The 19,501-nt window shown below is 40.0% G+C and overlaps 1 protein-coding gene across 3 annotated transcripts in view; it reads left to right on the forward strand.

Moving 5' to 3' along the window:
- cttnbp2 (cortactin binding protein 2) overlaps positions 1–19,501 on the forward strand; it is a 41,617-nt gene that overhangs the window by 6,998 nt on the left and 15,118 nt on the right. For 2 of the 3 annotated variants that reach the window (XM_058387475.1, XM_058387473.1), the window contains exons 3-6: positions 11,523–11,747; positions 15,273–16,752; positions 18,710–18,916; positions 19,090–19,189. In XM_058387475.1, coding sequence (XP_058243458.1) covers positions 11,523–11,747; positions 15,273–16,752; positions 18,710–18,916; positions 19,090–19,189 — 2,012 coding nt within the window. The remainder of the gene's footprint in view (positions 1–11,522; positions 11,748–15,272; positions 16,753–18,709; positions 18,917–19,089; positions 19,190–19,501) is intronic. The other variant, XM_058387474.1, reaches the window with a different exon arrangement.

Raw genomic sequence — 19,501 nt, forward strand, 5'->3', positions numbered from 1 at the left:
CTAGACAAATGATTATAGTCTTTGCAAAGTTGATAGATAACCAAATATGTCTATATTTGGTTAGAAATATTTTGTACCTTATTTTGTATGTATGCTTAAACAGAAATATGTTTGCTTAATTTGTTTTTTTATGTCAATGCTGCTAAAGCGATAAGATGAGTATGGTGGGAAATAGTAGAGAAAGAGCTATTAAAAACCTCAAATCTCCCCAGAATTGTTATGAGCCAGTGTTCATGTTTGCACTGAGCATCCTGAATGAAAAGTCAAGCTACTTCTAACATTTCCAGGTTAGAAATGACCATATTTTTTTGAGCTTGTACTGCTTGTTTCTCAAAATGGTTGCTCATTTTAAGCCACTAGTTAGAATGCACTAATGAGCATCTCTCTTTATCATTTTCTTCATATTTAAGCAAAACATGCTGTCAGCTGTCAATCTTATTTTCTCCTGCGCTCTGTGTTCCCTGTTCCATTGCCTCTTTTCTCTGCATCGCCTTCCATCGCACTCCTCTGTCTGTTCCCTTGGCTCCCAGTGTTCGCCAGTCAGCCCTTCCCTGTGGATATTCCATTTCTGTTATTCTCCCTCGTCCTTCATCCCACATTCCTTCATCATAGCAGTCACAAACTGAAATACCATTTGTTCCTTCGAATGAGGGAAATGGGTCTGATTAATTAGGGAGAATATCCAGCTGCATAAATCCAAGTCCTTTAGTTGAGGAATCTTAAGGAAAATTAGGAGTATTTTTGTGGCCCTAAGTGCCTGGTCCATGCATTATTAAGAGGTCCTCATCTGTGTGATAAATTAGCGAGCTGACTGTTGTATCACTTTTCACCAGCAGATGAAACAAATTGGTGCTGAGTCACATGCTCCATGACCTTTTCATGCTTGGTTTCAGAGGCAATCAATGTTATCAGTTTGGGTCACATGAAAATAATAGGGCACCATTTTTGTGGCCTTTGCTCAGTGATCTAAATGTCATGTGAAGTGGACAATACTGAATATGTACTAAGGAAACGGGTGTCTTCATTGCAGATGTTGACAACTGAACAAAATGCCAATAAGGACAAATATAGGAGTTTGTTGTTGTCTGTCTTAAGCTGTTGAAATGTGAAATCTACAGTAGGAGCAGGTTATCTTCCACAGAGCATCATGGAAGAGTCATGATGGAGACATTCTTGAACACAGTTTGTGTTCTGAGCTCAGGTACAAAATCTGTGATATATCAACATGACTCATGCTCACAGCATAAAGTACATCTGTGGATTGGGTCAATAAACATATCAGATCCAGTCCACTAACAGTACAGCATTTCAGGTCAGTATTAGCCTCAATACTGATACTGTATCAGATCATTACTAAATAATCAGCTTGCTGCTTACATATATCTATATATATTGCTAGCTTACATATATCAAGTCATGCAGCATGGTGGTGACAGATTAACAAGCTGATGTGTAGATGTGCAAAAGCTTTATGACATTTTTTTTCTAAATTCCAGCTTTAATCAGTAGTTAAAGTGTTTGTGAAGACATTCAGGAGGAAGCTTAAGCATGAAGTAGATTCAGCCTTTTGGTCATTTCCTCTCTGTTTCTTTGATGGCTCATCAGTAACAAGGCACTAGTGTTGCTGTGCAGCTGTTACTCTGTTCAGATGGAGCCTTTCAGCATGCTATGAATGTGTTCACTGCGATTACCACATGACCTGGTGGCAGGGCCATCACTAGGCCAAACTGGAAGCAGGCTCAGAAATAAATGCTGTGTGCATGTATATGTGTATTACAGCAAGTAAGAGGGAGTACAAGCTGTCATATTTAGCTCTTGAGCTAAGCTTGGCTATTTTAATTTTTTGTGTCAGGCTGACGCTATAATGATGTTAGACCTCGCTTGTGCTTTGCATTATTGTAAAAGTGACTGTTCTGTATTATTACACTGACCAATTGTCCCACTGATTACATCTCACTATTTATCATTGAAGTCACCTAGGCCAAGATATGTCTGTTGAAGGTGTAGATGAATTGAGTGTGTTATATATCAGCCATTGAACATCCAGAAGTGGTATATATTTTGCAGGCTCAGGCTATTAGTGAAAACTGGGGTCCTGCTGACAGAGCAGCACACATCAGAGCTCTTAGTGTGCTTTGCTCCACTCTTTTTTTTTCTTATCATCCCATTTGTTATAATTCTGCTTTAAAACAGCCTCTCCAGATTGGCTTACATGAGAGCGTGGAGCACCATGGTTCCACATGAACAGCTCTGTCATAAAGCAAACCTCAGGCTTCCATTTTTTCTCAGAAAGTAGAGACGGGAAGTGTTCTGTGTTAGTTTAGCTGCCTGTCTGTCTCTCCCTGTTTTTTTTATTATTAGAGATGACTCTGCCTCTATAGCATGCCATGCAATGACCTGAATGATAAAAGCCTTAAAAACAACAGTAGTATTTTCAATAGGATGCCTGACTGGAAATGACTGAAGTGAGTGATTGACGTTTTAAGTGAGACTTTAATTATAAGTGAGACTGACAAGTGAGACACAGAAAGCACTATAGTCAGATAAGACTCAGCAATTTGTAATAATTCCCTGTTTCAGCACACTAAGTACTCTATTATTTGATTATCTTTGAAACTGATTAATTCTGAGAGATTCACTCATCTTGGTGACTTAATCAAATGTTGTAGAATCTCTGAGAATGAATCAGTATTAATTTTTTACCCAAATAAATGTTTTTGAAGGAAATCACTATTTTGTTTCCTCTGTATCCTCAGTTCGATCCTCAGCAACTCATGCTTTGTGTGTTCTCTGGTTTCCTGTTATCTCCCAAAACATGCTGATCAGGGGATTGTTGACTATAAATTACCCCTAGGTCTGGATGACTGTGTGTGTGTGATGCCCTGTGATGGGGTGAATTCCCATCTCACACTCAGTGTTCCTGTGAACACTGCGTGTGAGGCTCTGGGTCCACCCTGACCACCATGATAAACTGGTAAAAGGAGAAGTATTTTGTTACAAGCAACACAAGCAATAATCAATGTGAAAACACAGTCGAGACAAAGCAAAGGCATGCACAGGTGTGTAGTATGGTGAGTTATTGAACAAAAATCAGGAAGTCTCAATCAACTAACAGGAAACGGGCGGCATTAGGGATATGGTGTTAGGCTGGACCCGAAGGGCAAGACACACAGCACTGTACTGACACAGAAAAACATGGAACAGACAGGAAAAAAAACTGCATCAGTGCAATAAATTAGCTAACTAGCTCAGTATACATTTACCATTATAGTTTCCAGGCAACCATTATAAAAAAAAATGTATAGTGTTTTTGGTCATATTTTCGAACGCTTCACAATTGAAGTCATCCTACATTCAGTGGAAAATAATCTGAAGAGTGTCTCAGTAAGAGCAGAGAGTGAAGTGAAAAACAACTCTACTGACAGTGTTCTGCCGAAAACAGCCCAGAGTGCATTGCAATATTCTTCATCTTTTGTTGCTGCGTGATACTATAGAGGCTTCTTTGTTTTCTTTGCATGGCCGTGGGAAGAGTCATGCTCTCATCTCACTGTAACTGCAGCTAGATCCAAACTCCGAAGAACCCAGTTTCCATGCAGACTGATACTGTAACTCGGTGGCAACAGCAACTGCGAGCGTTTCGTGCCTTGAAGCTTGCCGTGAAGTCCAAAACAAAACAACAGTTCATTTTATGTCATGTCATTAAAAGAGGTAACCACTTACAGCAGTCATGTTTTATTGCTGTGGTGTCCTGGATCTCTGGTTATATCACCAGGATGTCTGTTATTTGCAAGCTTGTTTTCATTAGCCTATTATTCTTTCCAAAGCTTTTAATAGCAGTGTACTATGTTTAGCTCTGTAACGGCTCTGTCCAGCATGTTAGCATAGCAACAAGACTGCACCAATTGGTTCTGCAGAGCTTTGTGACCTTTACATTAAAGGAAGCAGGGGATGATATAGTAGTATGGCATGTATACCAGTATAAAATGATCACCAGATCACATTTACCATGCTGTCAGGACTGGATGTAGAAATTTAGAAATAAGCTGTTGTTGAAGAGAGAGAGGAGGATGTTAGGTACCTGTGAAAACTACTGACTGTTGACGGTGTCGACAGAGTCAGAAGTGTCTGCTATTTTATTTTGTAACAGAATACACAGCACACCACTGCATCCATTTTAAAACAAGGTGGGAAACACTGCGTTCTGTAGCCTCATATAACCAAAATGGCATTGTTCCCGGAGTTAAACTGTTCCCATTATCTGTGCGTGCAGCTCTCTGTTGTTTTCGTGTTGCTGTAGGCAAAGATTTTTCATAAAATGACAAACTTTTAAGTGGATTAAAATATTTGCAATAGAATAGAATATTAGAGAAATATGCAAAAACTCGCTGCTTATTTGTCTCAATGTAGTATAGAGATTACAGAAACTCTGTTTCTTGACTTTCCATTTACTTTCACAGGTTTGCTGAAAATGGAATTTAGTACAATTAGGGCTGTATAATTAGTACAAAATTGATCACGCTCACAATTCTTGACTTAGCCAATTAATTAAACTCGACTAGTTTTGCTACGTTTTTACCGGAAACAGCAATCTGGAAAAAATTCTAGCTTTTACCTCAAGTAGCTTGTAGGTTGCTAAACTATTTTATTAATTGAGTAGCATGGCTGGTTATGTAAATGCAATCTTATTCCATTTTGTCAACACGTACGCTATATATTTTTAATTCTATACTTGTGTATGTAATAATGAAAAACAATCCTGGATGTAGTTTCAGTGTAGTAAAGCTACTTTTACCTGAACTGTGTCTTCTTTGATATCTTATGTCTTTTTTGTGGTGCCATTTTGTATATGAAGGATTACAACACACAATGTGAAAATAAATGTGTATTTACAATGCTAAGTACATATTTTCATATTTTAAACATATTTTCCCCAAAGTGACTGAATTATTGTGAAAGGTTAGGTGTAATTATGATTTTAGGCATTAACATGTCACCCTAGTATTAATGCACATTTGTAAGAGTATACATATATATATTTGTACCTGCCCCTGTGCACCAAATATGGTTTTGTAGGCATCTACTGAATTTGAGGTGCTGACATCAGGTAACATTATGTGTTAGTGTGAACAAGAACATAATATATTGAAATTTTATTGGACATTATTTGGTGTACTTAATTTTCAGATCTCACACAAATCATGTTGTAACTTGTGAGAAAGGAAGCCTCTTGTTGGCTCGGAAGTATTGTCCAGCGTCTTGTGTGTTGAGTACTATTTATGTACGTGTCTGTAGAGCAGCTGGTGTGTAAGAACGCTGGATTTTTAAGACTACTCTGCTCCATGGTGTGCCACACTGAAATGTAGTTCATTTGAGAGGGTCATTAAAATAGGCCACTAGCATCATTATCCAGGGCCAGTTTTAGCCTCGCAGCAGTGGCTGTCGCTCTAAAGCAGGAAATACGCTGAAACCTTCTCAGTCCACCCCCTACGGTTTGTTGTAAAATAATAATACTACATGTGAAGCAGTGACAAATAATGAAACCATATATGTCTACCTTATATATATTTCCCAGGAGTCTTGGAGAGGACGGGGTTAGGAACATAGTCCTGAAAGTACTCTTTCTCTTAAAAAGAGTACTTTTTCTCTTAGAGAGAGAGAGAGTGTGTGTGTGTGTGTGTGTGTGTGTGTGAAATTCACAATTACCTACAGTTTGCTTAGCAGATATTTGTCAATGGCTAATCTCTCTGAAGCATGCATGGGTACATGGTGTGGTGCTTCTCCTGTGTGGATTCTTTTTTAACCCCTATCTGAGACTGTTTACAAGAGCAATACATTTGACAAGATGTGGAGTTTTTTCTCTAAAGCTTGGTCTGGTGCTTTGCATTGGCTGTTGTAAATGCCAGTATGTTTGCTTATGTAAATGCTCCTTGCAGGACCCTGTTGTCTCTAAACTTGCAGTCAGACGAGAGCAAGTGATTCTCTACTAGACTTGCCATAACCCCAGTTTTAGACTGTATGATTACTGCAGATTGTTGCTGTCACTCTGTATGAGATCATCCCAATAAAATCTTGACAGAATTCTGCAAGAGACAGATGATATGTTCTCCATATTAGATTATATAATGAAGATTGTCTATTTATAGACCAGCAGTGAAAGAAAATGATTCCATTTTGTCACCAACCAGCGTGATCAGAGCAGCCCTTGGTGTAAAGCTATAGTACACTTACACATTTTATCACTGCATGTTGCTGTGCAATGAATTTGCTGGTAGGAGTTTCTACTACTCTTTGCCACAGTAATAACATTTCTCAGCGGGGGGCAACTAGCATTCCACTTAACAACAAATCAGTTTTCTTGCTGTTAAAAATAAACATTGGGGAGAGCTTTTGTATACAAATCTGCATCATATACGAGATGAAGAAGAGGCAGTGTGTACTCTTTGCCACAGATCACATTTACCCTACTGTCTTTACTCCCATTGGTAGTCGCTGTACCAAGTCACTCCTTATTTGCATAAAGTTGAAGTTTTATCGACTTTGTTGTATTGCTGGACGATCATTGTGGGAAGTCACCAACTCTCATTGACAATGAATGAGCACAGGTTGCTTTGTCACTATGAGTTACTGTATGTATGAACATAGCCTAACAGTAGCAGTGTTTGGCCACAAACATTTCAGTAGGCTGAATAAAAGAGCTTGAAATAATCATTAATTTATTTATCATTTAATTTGAGGGTTTTGTGTTATTTAATTAAACCACTTGTCCCCTGAGTATTGCATCATCTTATGCCGTTCTCATATTGGTGGCTTTTCTGAGATTTGAATCTAAAATTATTGATCAAATTTGTTGTCGATTATCTTTGATTAGTCACTGGTCACTAGTCACTGGTCTCAGCTTATGACCAAAGACTTGTTTTATAATAAGTCAAACCATACATTTTTTACTGTATTTATAAAGTGTGTTTAATATGAATGTTTGAGTGAGAGCTATGTTACATGTATCTCAATCTCAGATGGACCGATCAACCTTGATTAGAAGTAGTCTTGATTTCGAGATGTGCTGAAGGCCAGTGGAGAATCACTTCTCACGATATTGATTTTCCCATCCCATTTTACTCCTTCTCACAGGCAAGTCTTGGAGCTGATATCCTACACCTTTAATTTGATATTCAAACTGATTTTATGGCTTCTTTCTCCTTTGGTCAGTGTTGGTGTTCAGGCAGTAATGGGAGAGTGATTACTCTCTGGTACTGCTGATTTGGGAGCAATGTAGTTCTAACAGAGCAGGTCAGTGAAATAAGGGCTCAAGAGAGGGACTGTATTGGGGAAGAATGGATAACAGATGGCATCATGGAGTGGGAGGAAGTCTCAAAGGACTGCGGGACTTGCTTGGGTTGGAACCTTCCCTTTTCCCCCTAAGGCCTCTTCTCCATCATTCACTCATTTCCTTGCCCTGGCTATGTGCACACTACAACTTCCACTATATTTCTTTTTACAGATAATCAGCTCACATTGCTGGCTTGTTATTTTACCCACTGCTCAGCATATTCTAAAGGCCTTTAATAGGAATATGATATCTTGAGTTAATGTCCTGAAAATGTCCTGAAAGTAATATTCATATAACTGTACATAATGAAGCAGACTAGTGCTATATCTGTCTGTCTATAAATCTATAAAAGTTGAAATCATTACAATCATGGCCATCATAACTTTTTAAATGCCCCCTACTGTGTCCACAACCAAACACACCACTCTTAGATTGAAAAAAAAAATAGGAAAGATACTGTAAATAGACAGCACTTTACTTAAAATATCATTTCAGACATATGAAATTGGTACGAGTTAGAAAAGTCAGATGAAATTTATTAAATATAATGCTGCATTATATCCTAATTGGCCAGTCAGAATTATGTAATATTTCGACCTCGGTATATTTAGCAGATGAAGCAGGAAACTGGCTGTCTCAATGGTCATTTTTTTTAGCAACAATCTAGACTGAAGTATATTTTTTTTCTTTTTCTTTATTTTCTTTTCCTGCACTACATTTCACATATTGCTGTCTGTTTCAGTAAGGCATTACTCATGCTGATATACATTTCTTTGCTCTCATTTTTTGTCAGTCTGTTTGACTCACAGTGCACATTTGGGTTAAGCGACAGGATCTGTGGAAGTCTTTGGCTCACAAAGCAAGCTGTGTGATCTAATTGAAAGAGTCCTTGTGAGGAACTGAGGACACACATGCACAGAGAGAGCACAGAAACTCTCACAAGCACACAAAAGGCTAACTCATTACTTAACCAAGGGAAATGTCTGAGGACTCTTGCTTTAACAGGAGCAAGATATATTTTCCATCAGTGTTTGGCTTAGTCGTTTACCCTAGGTAATGTCCTTCTCAATGTGTACAGCATAAACTACATTCCAGCTGGTCTTTCTCTTGGCATGATGTTTAAGTGAAGTCACCTTTTCCTTCATCCCATCTGCTCCTCTTCTTGCCCACATGCATAAGTGAACTCTTAAATCTGGCAAAAGAAAGTGATTTCTCATCTGTAGGTCAGACTTTCAAATACATATGGGTCAGAATGTATGGAGAGAGACTCATGACCGGAATCCTTGGCAGTGAAAGATAAAGTTTCACCCTGTGGGTCTGATGTCTCAGGTTTCTCCCTTGGTCATTTCCACCCCCTTTTCTATCTGGACAAACCTTCAACAAGCATTATACTGCTTGAAATATCTGTAGAGAAAGGCTTCCAAATCCATCCAATGCTGGAAACACTAAAGCTGATTAGCTATTTGATATCAAGAGCTGCATGAAAATACTACATGGTGCTTTTAAAAGCAGTGGCATGCAAGGAGTGCAGTGCAAAGTCCTTTAATTGCATCTCGCGTGGACTAATTTAACCTCCAGACAGATCGATGTCAGTAACGTTTTCAAATGTAGGAACAATATCAGACAGCACAATTTATTAAGTAGTATAGTTTTTGTACCCTGGGAGCCTTTTTTTCTCTGCTTGTCTCTTTGCTCTCTGTCTCTTTGGCAGATTGCCTGAATCATCAGTCCTGCCAGTGCGTGCCTATAAAGGTTAACGCTAATAATAACACAGGCCTGAATGCTACTGGTTAAAATCAGGCTACTCATGGAGTCCCAGTGAGAGTGTGTGACCCAAGAGGAAGCCCAGCACTGGCACTCCTGTCTCCTCTGTCCACTCTGCAGCCCCCAATAATTCAGATAACTGAAGTAGCTGAGGAGCAAGTTGATTAGAGAATTTGAAGTTGCTTTGTGCTTTTGTAGAGATTATAATCATAATCATCTGATTACATGCCATACAGGTTCAATTGAATAAAAAAAAAACAGTGGCCAGTAATAATTTCCCTCTATACAGTACATAAAGCCGTAAGCTGCCACACAGCAAATACAAGAATGTTGTTACTCTTCTGCTATTAGAAGCAGCACATATTCTAATTAATGTTGGAGGTGGTCCCGTGATTTCAATCAATGAAATAAGGATGACCTGGTTAGGTTTATAATTACCATTACCCCATGCATGAGAAGAGACTGTAAACAAACACATCGGTTGCTGTTTGTAAGACCTGCTTCATTCCTCATAACCAAACTCAAAGAGACGGTAATTTCAGCATGCAGAGACGAGCAGCTTGTGACATCCAAGCTCTGTTGTGAATAATGAGGAGTATGACAAGAGGAAGTAGAGACACTGATTTGAAAAGGGATTTGTAAAAGCCCAGAGAAAAGCAGCAGATGGCTACGGTTCTTAAAGTGCCGAGTCCTGTATGTCACAGCCACACATGCATTTTGCGCTTGCTCTCCATCTGTTTACTTTTACTGACTGTCTCTCTCTCTCTCTGTGTTTCTCTGTTTACTTGCACCTTTGCAGTTGATGGTAAAAGTAACAGTAGAACATTAGCACTTTCAGAATTTGCTGATAGCCTGCTGCTGTAACCGACAGTTCTGTGTGCATTTTGCAGTATTTGCTTTGTATTTGTTTAGGCAATTCTTTTAGTCTTAGCTTGCAAGATTAAGGAACAGCCATACAGGACTTAATATCCAAGTGTTCCTCTGTATTCTTGTAAATTATGGTGCCTGATACATCTCTTAGCTAGATCTGATTGACGGACGTCAGTGGCTTGTGGCTTTACTCAGAGGCTCTCACAGATTTTTCTCACCAAGTTTCCATTGCAAAGGCTAACACTGTCTGCCTGAAATGATAAAATGTTTGAATTAAAAATCTTTAACATTCAGGTCTTAAATAGGTAATGTTGAAGACAAAAAATTTGATGCATCATTGCATGACATAAGGTTTTTGTTAATGTTATTTTTTTGAATTTTAAGAGTTAATAAAGATGAGAATCCTGAAAGAAAAAATGTGTTTACATGTATTTACATTAGTGCTCAAGTAAGGTAGTGGAGGTGATTTACTGTAATCTTACATTTTCCAAAAATTGATATATATATATATAAAAAGACTGTAAATGTGGACACTGTGAATAAGAGCAAAATAAGACCTTGCATCTAGACAAAGAAACACATAGGCTTAAATAGAAAAACTAATCAGATTGAGGAGTAAAAGGAGAGAGAGAGAGAGAGAGAGAGAGAGAGAGTGTGTATTCAAGTAGAGCGAGAAAAGGAGCGTAAGCACAAGTGTGCATTTGCTGTTTAGTCTTTTCCTTCTTTGGTGAGGTGGCTGCACTTAGCAAGCAGTAACCTCAGGCGTTCTTGTATGTCTTAGTTCTGTGCATCCCACTCTCAGACTAGGCCAGACTCTGAATATGGAGTCATCTGGATCTATATACTTTTGGCACAGATTTGTCAACACACAGAGATCAACACTGGATATACATAACCAGCTGTATGTTGATGTTGTTTTTGTTTGTTTTTTTACTTTATTTCATTTCCTACAAGTAGACCAAATGACATTAGATCATGTATATCTTTGATTTGGCAGAACACTCATTAGACAAAAGGCCGTAATGTGCAGTGAGCTTTGTACAGTATACAATAAAATAGTCACAGTATTGCATAACCCTGTTCTTTACAGTATGCCCAAGAGCACTCATGCCCAATATGGGGCAAGAAATACCCTATGTGTAAGAAATATTGACTGATATAGTTGTTCTTCATGTTTGAGGTTAAAATGCACATTTTCACATGTTGTTTATGATGATGTGAACAAAATTAAAAGGAAAGTTGCTGAGAAACTGTGTTAGTGCTAGAAAGTGAGAGCTGGCCCTGTGCCGTTCCTGCTGAGCAGACCAGCTGGTCGTTACACAGAGTCTAACTGGACACTGCACTTAATGGATCCCTTCTGGAGAAGTGCTAACCTGCCCTGTGTGTGTATGTGTCTATGTCTGTGTTTGTGTGTGTACCTGTGTGTTTTAAATAGTGCCCTACATAATACATAATAGATCAATAGTAAAAAAAAATAATAATAAAGTGTGTATATAAGGTGTGTGTATTAACCTGTCTCTCTTTTTTTTTGCTCTTTCTCTCTCTGTGTCTCCCCCTACAGGCTCGGAGGAAGGAAGTGTTCCTGCAGGAGCGTTATGGTCATTTCAGCATGACTGACCCATTCCTGGCCCTGCAGAGGGACTTTGAGTCTGGGGCAGGGCACAAGGAGCGCCGGCCTGTCAGCGCCAGCCCCATCACTGTACTTGAGGCCGTCATGGCCCACTGCCGCAAGATGCAGGAGAGAATGTCTGCACAGCTAGCAGCCGCTGAGAGCAGACAAAAGCGGGTAAGGCTCTGTGTGTGTGTGTGTGTGTGTGTGTATGTGTGAGAGAGTGTGTGTGTCTGTTAAATACAAAAAAATGCTTTTTAATGGGTACTTGTAACTGGTAAAGGGATAGAAGTGTAAATGCCTATATGTTTCAGTGTTATGTGTCTTAGTTTGCTTGGATTATTTTGTCTTGTGTATGATGTGTATCAGACATGTAGCTGGCTTAGTCATATTACTGATAGTTCGAATGTAGTGTACAAAGTGTACATGTATTGCAGTCTGTGCAAAAAAATATACACAATAGAACACTATTTTCATATTTACTTTACAGTCTAAACTAAATCATGGCATAATAACGTATTTCTAAGTGTGTAATGCTATAAGGTGAGTTTAAGTGAAATCTGGGAAAGTTCCATTTCTCTACATCTGTCATGGTGACTACTGATAGCTTTACTTAGTTAAAAAGCAAATTAAAGCCTAATTTTCATCTCGCAAATCCATGCAGGTAGAGAAAGGTTAGTAGTCTTTAGCAGCTGATAGAAAAAAAGTAGTGTCAAGTACATCTAACTCTCCGAACACCTGTTTACTCACAGTTTAATATGAGCTACATGATTCAGGAGCTGGCCACCCACCCACCCCGATCACCACACACCCCACATATCACTCAGATCTTCTTTCACAACTCTCCAGTTGCATCCCTTTCATGTCCTCTGCAAGCCAAGTGGGTGAATAAAACATTGCTCCCAGTTTGGAAGATTAGAGAGGCACAGAAACAGGGACAGAAAGCCTGCACAGGGCTGTAACTGTGTTGGTGTGGTACACTATATGGCCAAACGTTTGTGGACACCTGACCATCACACCCATATGTGGGCCTTCTCCAAAATGTTGCCACACAGTTAGATGCACACAGTTGTACTGAATGTTTCTGTATGCTTTTGCATTACTTAGGTGGCCTACACAGAGCTTTAACCTCAACCCCATAGAACACCTTTAGGGTTTGCACTACTGCACTCCCCTGATATTAGTGCCTGACCTCACTAATGCGCTTATGTATAAATGGGCACAAATCCCCACACGCCACACTCCAAAATCTAGTGGAAAGCCTTCCAAAAGAGTAGAGGTTATTTAAATAGCAATATGGGTGTGATGGTATAGTATCCACAAACCTTTGGCCATACAGTGTATCTCTGAGTTTTCCTTTTCTGGAGGAATCATAATTTTACCCAGCTCATATTCTCCCATCACTTGTGAGTCACAGTGGAGCTTGAGTAGCTGTGATTGAACACTATATGTCACCCATATTCTGGCAAATCCAGTTGGTATGTATTTGTCTTGCATCCTCATCAGTTAATAAATCACATTTACCGTTTTGTTGATCTGTCTCACCTTTTGCAGTACATCAGGGTGGATATATAAGAGTGTGATTTTGATTTTCTGTTTGTCCTGCATGAAGGAAACATTGGAACAAAGCATCTGTATGTGTACACATTAGAACTGTATCCTGCCTAGAAGCTGTTCATGTGCATGTCTGAAGCTTTCTTTCTCCTGCTAGAGACAGATCTGAGTGCAGCCCACCCCCTCACCTCGCTATTGATGCATGGGCTCTTTATTTGAGAGAAGAATTTGGAGAGTGTATTCATATGAGTGCATTAATATATCTTTACACACATTCTTAAAAATTACATTTTCTGTTGGTAAAATGACTAGTACTAGAAATACCATAAAAGAACTACATTAATAACCACACATACAAAGTATTAGCAATTAACTCTTATTTACCCTTCCTCGTTAAAGGTTTCACTGTATCCCCTTTTCACTCCCTCAGTGTGACCTCATCATTTTAGGTTCAAGTACAGCATATGTCAGTTCCAACACCATGAGTGCCTTTCTCCATGAGCTCACTAGCTTTAGAGAGGTCAGGTTCCAGCACTTCATATAAAACTGCTGCTGGATTTAGGTGTAATGCAATGCCATACCAAATAAAAGACTGCTTTTCCCTTCATATATGTCTTGACTGCCTTCTTTACTGAGATATCTGCCTTCCAACTCAGCCTTGAGTCTGAAACTGAGAAGACTCATCATCTTCTTTTCCCAGAATAAACATTTACACTTTTGGTTGTTATGGTGACAGATCACTTGCTTCATAGCTGCTTAACTGTGATACACTCATATGCCAGACTCTCTGGTGAATAATATGAATTTAATAACTCTCATAATTGTGAAGTTGCTGTGCTAAGACCGTAGACGTGCCGCTGTTCTGAATAATAACTTTGGTTTTGTCCAGTGTCACATTGTTAATATATTTATGAGCAGAGGTGCCATGTGCTCTTTTGGTCCTCACTCGGAAGACATGCCCTTTTATTGTTATGAATAATGTTCCCAGAAGTAAATGCAGTTCTTTTCAGAGGAGTTTATTATATATGAATAAATATTTTTTTGACTAGGTCAGGCCTCACTGCCTTTAGGTATTTCTGCATCATTTTCCATGTTAATATTCAATAATCTTTTGCTGTTATATAAAAAAGAAGCTTCTTTAGTCTGGTATGCTTCAGGATACTTTCACTATATTGGTGTGTGTAAGCTTATTTCTGGTATAAATTATTTAAAAACATGTCATTGATTAGATTTTTATTTTTTCTTATGCTTGCATGTCATATGAATTTTGGATGTTGATTTTTTTTCTTTAAAATAAATATCAGACATTAAAACAATCTATATAGCTTTTGTTTGAGCTATCTATTATAAACAGAAATCAATAACATTTAGGTGTAAACTGTTAAATGCTGATCACCAAGTTCAGCATTCTAGGGAGCAGTTGAAAGAATAACACTAACAACAACCAAGTCCAGCATTCTCATTCTTTTCACTGTGCCCCACCATTACCACACACATACACACACACAGAGCTAAAAACTAAAAGTTGCTTTAGTTTCTTTGTTTATTAGCAGATGGCTAACATTGGTACTTTAATAGACCTGATGCCACCACTACCTTAACCTATAGTCCTGCCCAACTATTCTGTTTCTGATGTAGCAAATCAAGTTGGTGCCCTCAGCACAGCTAGTCATTGACGTTCACAAACATTTCGGATATGAAGTGTGATGTGACTGAATGTTGTGGTAGTTGGATGGCTATAGGACAACTTTACTCTGCACTTTATTTTGTTCATTTACATCACAGTTTCTACATGCCTATGTTTCTAATTCTTCAAAGATCCATCTGTCTAATAACAATGTCATTCCACCAACAGCCAGATGGGATTCAGAAGAAGTAGTGTGCATTATAGTTACAGCATTAGGGTCCACCAAACTGAAGCACGTGTTTAAATATTGATAGAGGAAAAACCTCTGGTGACTGCTATACTAGCAGCTTACTGAATGTTTCATCCAGTGGAAAAATAAATGAATAAATAACTACATAATCTGTTTGTCCCTAGTGCCCAGGCTGGCTATAATCCGACTTTTAACTCTCATAACTATCATTAATAAGTATAATCTGAATAAGTCTTAACTGTGTTATGTGCTGTGATTATGCTCTCTCTAGTTAGAGTTGGAGAAAATGCAGTTGCACAGTCTGGAGCAGGAGCATCGCAAACTTTCAGCGCAGCTGAAGGACGAGCGCGAGAAGAACAAGCACGTGGTGATGATGCTGGTGCGTGAGTGCAAGCAGTTGGCCGCACGTGTGGTGGAGGAGAGCCAAAGAGTTGAGGAGCTCTCGTCGTCTTCTGAGCAAGAGGGTCGTACTTCAAGCCGCCTAGAAGAGGAGTTGGCCAGTGAGCGCAAACGCAGCCAGCAGATGGAAGCGGAAATGGAGAAGCAGCTGGCCGAGTTTGACACAGAGCGTGAGCAACTGCGTGCACGACTGAGCCGTGAGGAGAGTCGTGCTGCTGAACTGCGTGCTGAAAGTGACAGTCTGCGCCAACAGGTAAAGCAGCTCAGGACAGAGCGGAGCAAAGATGTTCCAACTTTGCCCCCAGCAGCAGTTCCTGCACCCGGAACCACTCCAGTCAAACCCAAGAACATAGCATCAGTTGCTGTGGGCACTGAGGCAGCCAGCTGCCGAGTAGTCGCCTCACAGACAGACCCACCTCCTGAGAATGAAATGCCTAAGAAACTGCCACTGAGCATCCCTGTCAAGCCTACGGGCACCAGCTACCCTAGCATGAACCTCCCTAAAACACCTACTACTGTGAGGGGTCTACACCATGGAAGTACTCAGGCAGAGAATGGTGGGGAGGGCCAGATGGCACTGAACTCTGCTCACAGTTTACATTCACCTGGCACTGCTACTGCCCTACCAACAGGGTCCCGTGTCCAGGCAGCCCGCTATAAATTCCAGCCTTCGGCCTCAGAGCAGGACCAAAACGGCATGTCCAACCAAGGCCCCCCGTCACGAGACCTGTCCCCAACCAATCGGGACAACTTTGCTGCCAAGCAGCAGGCACGTCACACTGTCACACAAGTTCTCTCACGTTTTACCAGTCCACCAACAGCAGGCCCCCCCACAGCCCTTCGGCCTGGGCTGTCCCATTCTGCTTCAGAGGGAGGACCATTTGCTGGTCGTCTGGGTCATCCACAGATTGGTATCAAGTCACCTACAGTGGCCCGTATCGACAGAGGCAATCCACCTCCCATTCCACCAAAAAAACCTGGACTATCTCAGACACCATCGCCTCCTCACCCACCAATCAAAGTAGTGGGTGAAGCCAGCAGATCCCCAGCGGTCGGGCATGGGGTAGGACCACCTAAGTCGGCCAGCACCCCTCAGCTTCCACCCAAACCCTCCATGGATCTGGGGGGTGCAGTGCCAGCCTTGACTGCATCTCAGGTGGGTGAGCCCTGCCCTGGCAGGCTTTGGGAGCCGCAGACGGCGGCAGCATGTGTGGATTGTTCCCCTGTCACCACCACGTCCTCCACCATCGCTACCATTGTCAGTAGCCCTTCTGTAAATCCTGCTAGTGTTTCATCCCATAGCCCCCAGCACCTGGGCAGCCCCCTGGCAGCAGCATCAGGTAAACACATATGTAGGTCCCCCACCCACCCTTTTACTACTTCTTTATTCCTGTGCAGGGCTTTCTTTCCGTGCCCAGTGTGTGCCTCCTGAACTCACTGGGAGGTTAATCAACAGAGGCTGTAGACCAGCAGAAACATATAAAATAGATATTATGTGCAACTTAGACTTACTTTAAAAAAATCCCTAGCCGGCAAGATGTACTGTATAATCAAGCAGTCATGAGATACTCTTAAAAAGGAAAATCAGCAAACCAAGATCATATTCTTTTTCACACCTCTAGTAGTGTGAATGGGTTTGGGGTTGAAGCGTCAATCTTCATATGAACAGCTGGTTCTTGAGGATACTTTGCTGTAACCTACTCCACTCTGAAGCTGATGCCAGATGCTGCTCTTTCCCTTTTGTTCCCTCCACTTCCATCTGTCTACAGCATGTGCCTGTTCCTGTCTGCCCTACTATTAACCCAATCACCTGCAGTGTCCGGTGATTGGACACCTGCAGTGTCTCTCGGCTTGTTGTTTGTTTCTTTCCTTCATCTGTTGAAACTCAGATTGGCCCTCTTTCCTGCATGAGATTTCCTGTTGCACTTAAACTAACAGGATGTGTTCAAGTTTATGTAAAAATGAATTGTTTCACTACTATATACAGCTACTAAGGTAGAAGGTAGAAGTCTTTTTGCATTATTGGGTTTAGCTTATATCTAAATAAGTCTGTTAGAATGGTGGGTTGTGAGGTTTTCCCTTCTGGGAATAATATTTGCCAACCTTGGTAAAATCTCACATGCATGTGTGCATATAAAATAAGATGGCAATTATTAAAGCCCCAAAACAACAATGCATGCATGTAAAATATATTCATGCTGCTAAGATAATTTAAAAGTTCGTTTTGTGCCTCAAGTGTTAAGCAAAATTTGCTAAATTTGTGAGCAGTATATTTAAAATGATTAATAATTTAAAATGAAAAATAATTTTTAAAAATGATTAATAATAATTAATAAAATTAATAATTAAAAAATGATATTTAATAATGATTAAAAAAGTACAAGCAAATGGACTGATGTATATTAATTAACCAAATGATTCAAACATCACAGCACCTTAAGATTCACTATCGTCAGTGCTTGATATGGCACTTGTTTCAACTTTCATACTTAACAAGCTTGGACACAAGGTGCCACAAAACATACCTTGTATAATGACCTACCAAGTATCATAATCTACTCATATCTTGTAAAAGAAGGTCTTTGTATGTATGACAGAAAACATTCTCAGGAGCCAAGTATTTCACTATTTTGTTTTCTCTCTAGAGAATATTGATTTCCACCTGCAATAGCCATTGCTAATATCCCAGGCACTTCTTGTAGTGTCTAGGGCACATGCATTCTGAGGCTTCACTGCTTATGTGCCTTGTTTAAGTCTTCTTACCTTAAAAATGTAATATTTCATTTTATTACATTTTCCAGTCTTGCACTTGCTCTCTGCTCACTAACAGAGATAAAAGCCTCTCTCTAGACACAAAGTTATTTACAATCACACACATTTCAGTTTACTTATTTATCTCTCAAATCCTCTGTCAGAGTTGTTACAGTATGCTTCATCTGGTTTTGCATTATTATATGGCTTTTCGTAAGCACTCCATGTCTAAACGCATTTTAGTTAATTTCAGCAAAGAAAATGTGACATGTAGGATAGACACTAATTTAAATCTGTTAGAGTGTGAAATTTCTGGTGCCAAGCCAAAATATGGGTCCTACTGAAACAGTCTCCTGCAAACTGGAGCAAAGCTGACTCATTTTACCTTTATTAAGATATTTTTTTATTATATTTTTTTTCTGGAGCCATCTCTTGCAGATGGTCCAGTTTATAATGTCAGCAGGACAGAGCTGGGTGGCTGTTGCAGATGTGGAACACATTTTGGTGTAACCTCTTAATACACTCTCTTTAGTAACTGCTGTCACTTGCCTCTCTCAGGCTGGTGTTCCTCCATAGTCCCCCCATTAACCTGCGGTGAACCCGTCCCCCTGGATGACGGGCACACCCTTTTGCTCCAAGCTGCTTCCCAGGGAAATGTCACTTTATTGTCTATGCTGCTTAATCAAGATCCATCAATGGATGTTAGTCACCTCCAACAAGACCTAACCTCTGCCTTGTTTTCTGCTGCTCAAAATGGACACACAGGTATGGATTCACTATGGTGTGTTGCTAAAACTGTATAATTCAAACGAGGTAGTGCAGTCTGTTACCCTTGCTTTTAAGTCATTCTAATTTATGAATGAACGTATTCAACACACCACAGAGTTATACTGGATATCTGTGTGTGTGTGTTTGTAATGAATATTTCTCTCCTGTAGAATGCTTGAAACTGCTGCTGAGTTTGATGGCGTCTGCTGATGCTTCTGATGAAAATGGATTTACCTCCTTACACATTGCTGCTGCTAATGGCCACCATGGGTGAGCAGCTCTCCCTGCTGTAATACTTGCTTCTGTTCTTTAAAACCATACAAAGCATACAGCTCCAGAGTTCCTGGTTTGATCCCAGCTCGGGTTAATCTTTTTATGGGTTTCCTCCAACTCCCAAAAACATGCCAAAGTGGTTATTTAAGTTACTGTAGCCTTCCTGTCAACTCAAACCAGTCTGGCCATTGTCCTTTGACCTCTCTTGTCAACATGGCATTTCTGTTTGAACTACTGCTCACTGAAGGTTTTTTTTGTTTTTTGCACTGTCAACTCTGAGCATGAAAAATACCAGGAGATACCAGTGAG

This window comes from Hemibagrus wyckioides, linkage group LG04 (genome assembly GCF_019097595.1).
Source record: "Hemibagrus wyckioides isolate EC202008001 linkage group LG04, SWU_Hwy_1.0, whole genome shotgun sequence".
Classification (NCBI taxonomy): Eukaryota; Metazoa; Chordata; class Actinopteri; order Siluriformes; family Bagridae; genus Hemibagrus; species Hemibagrus wyckioides.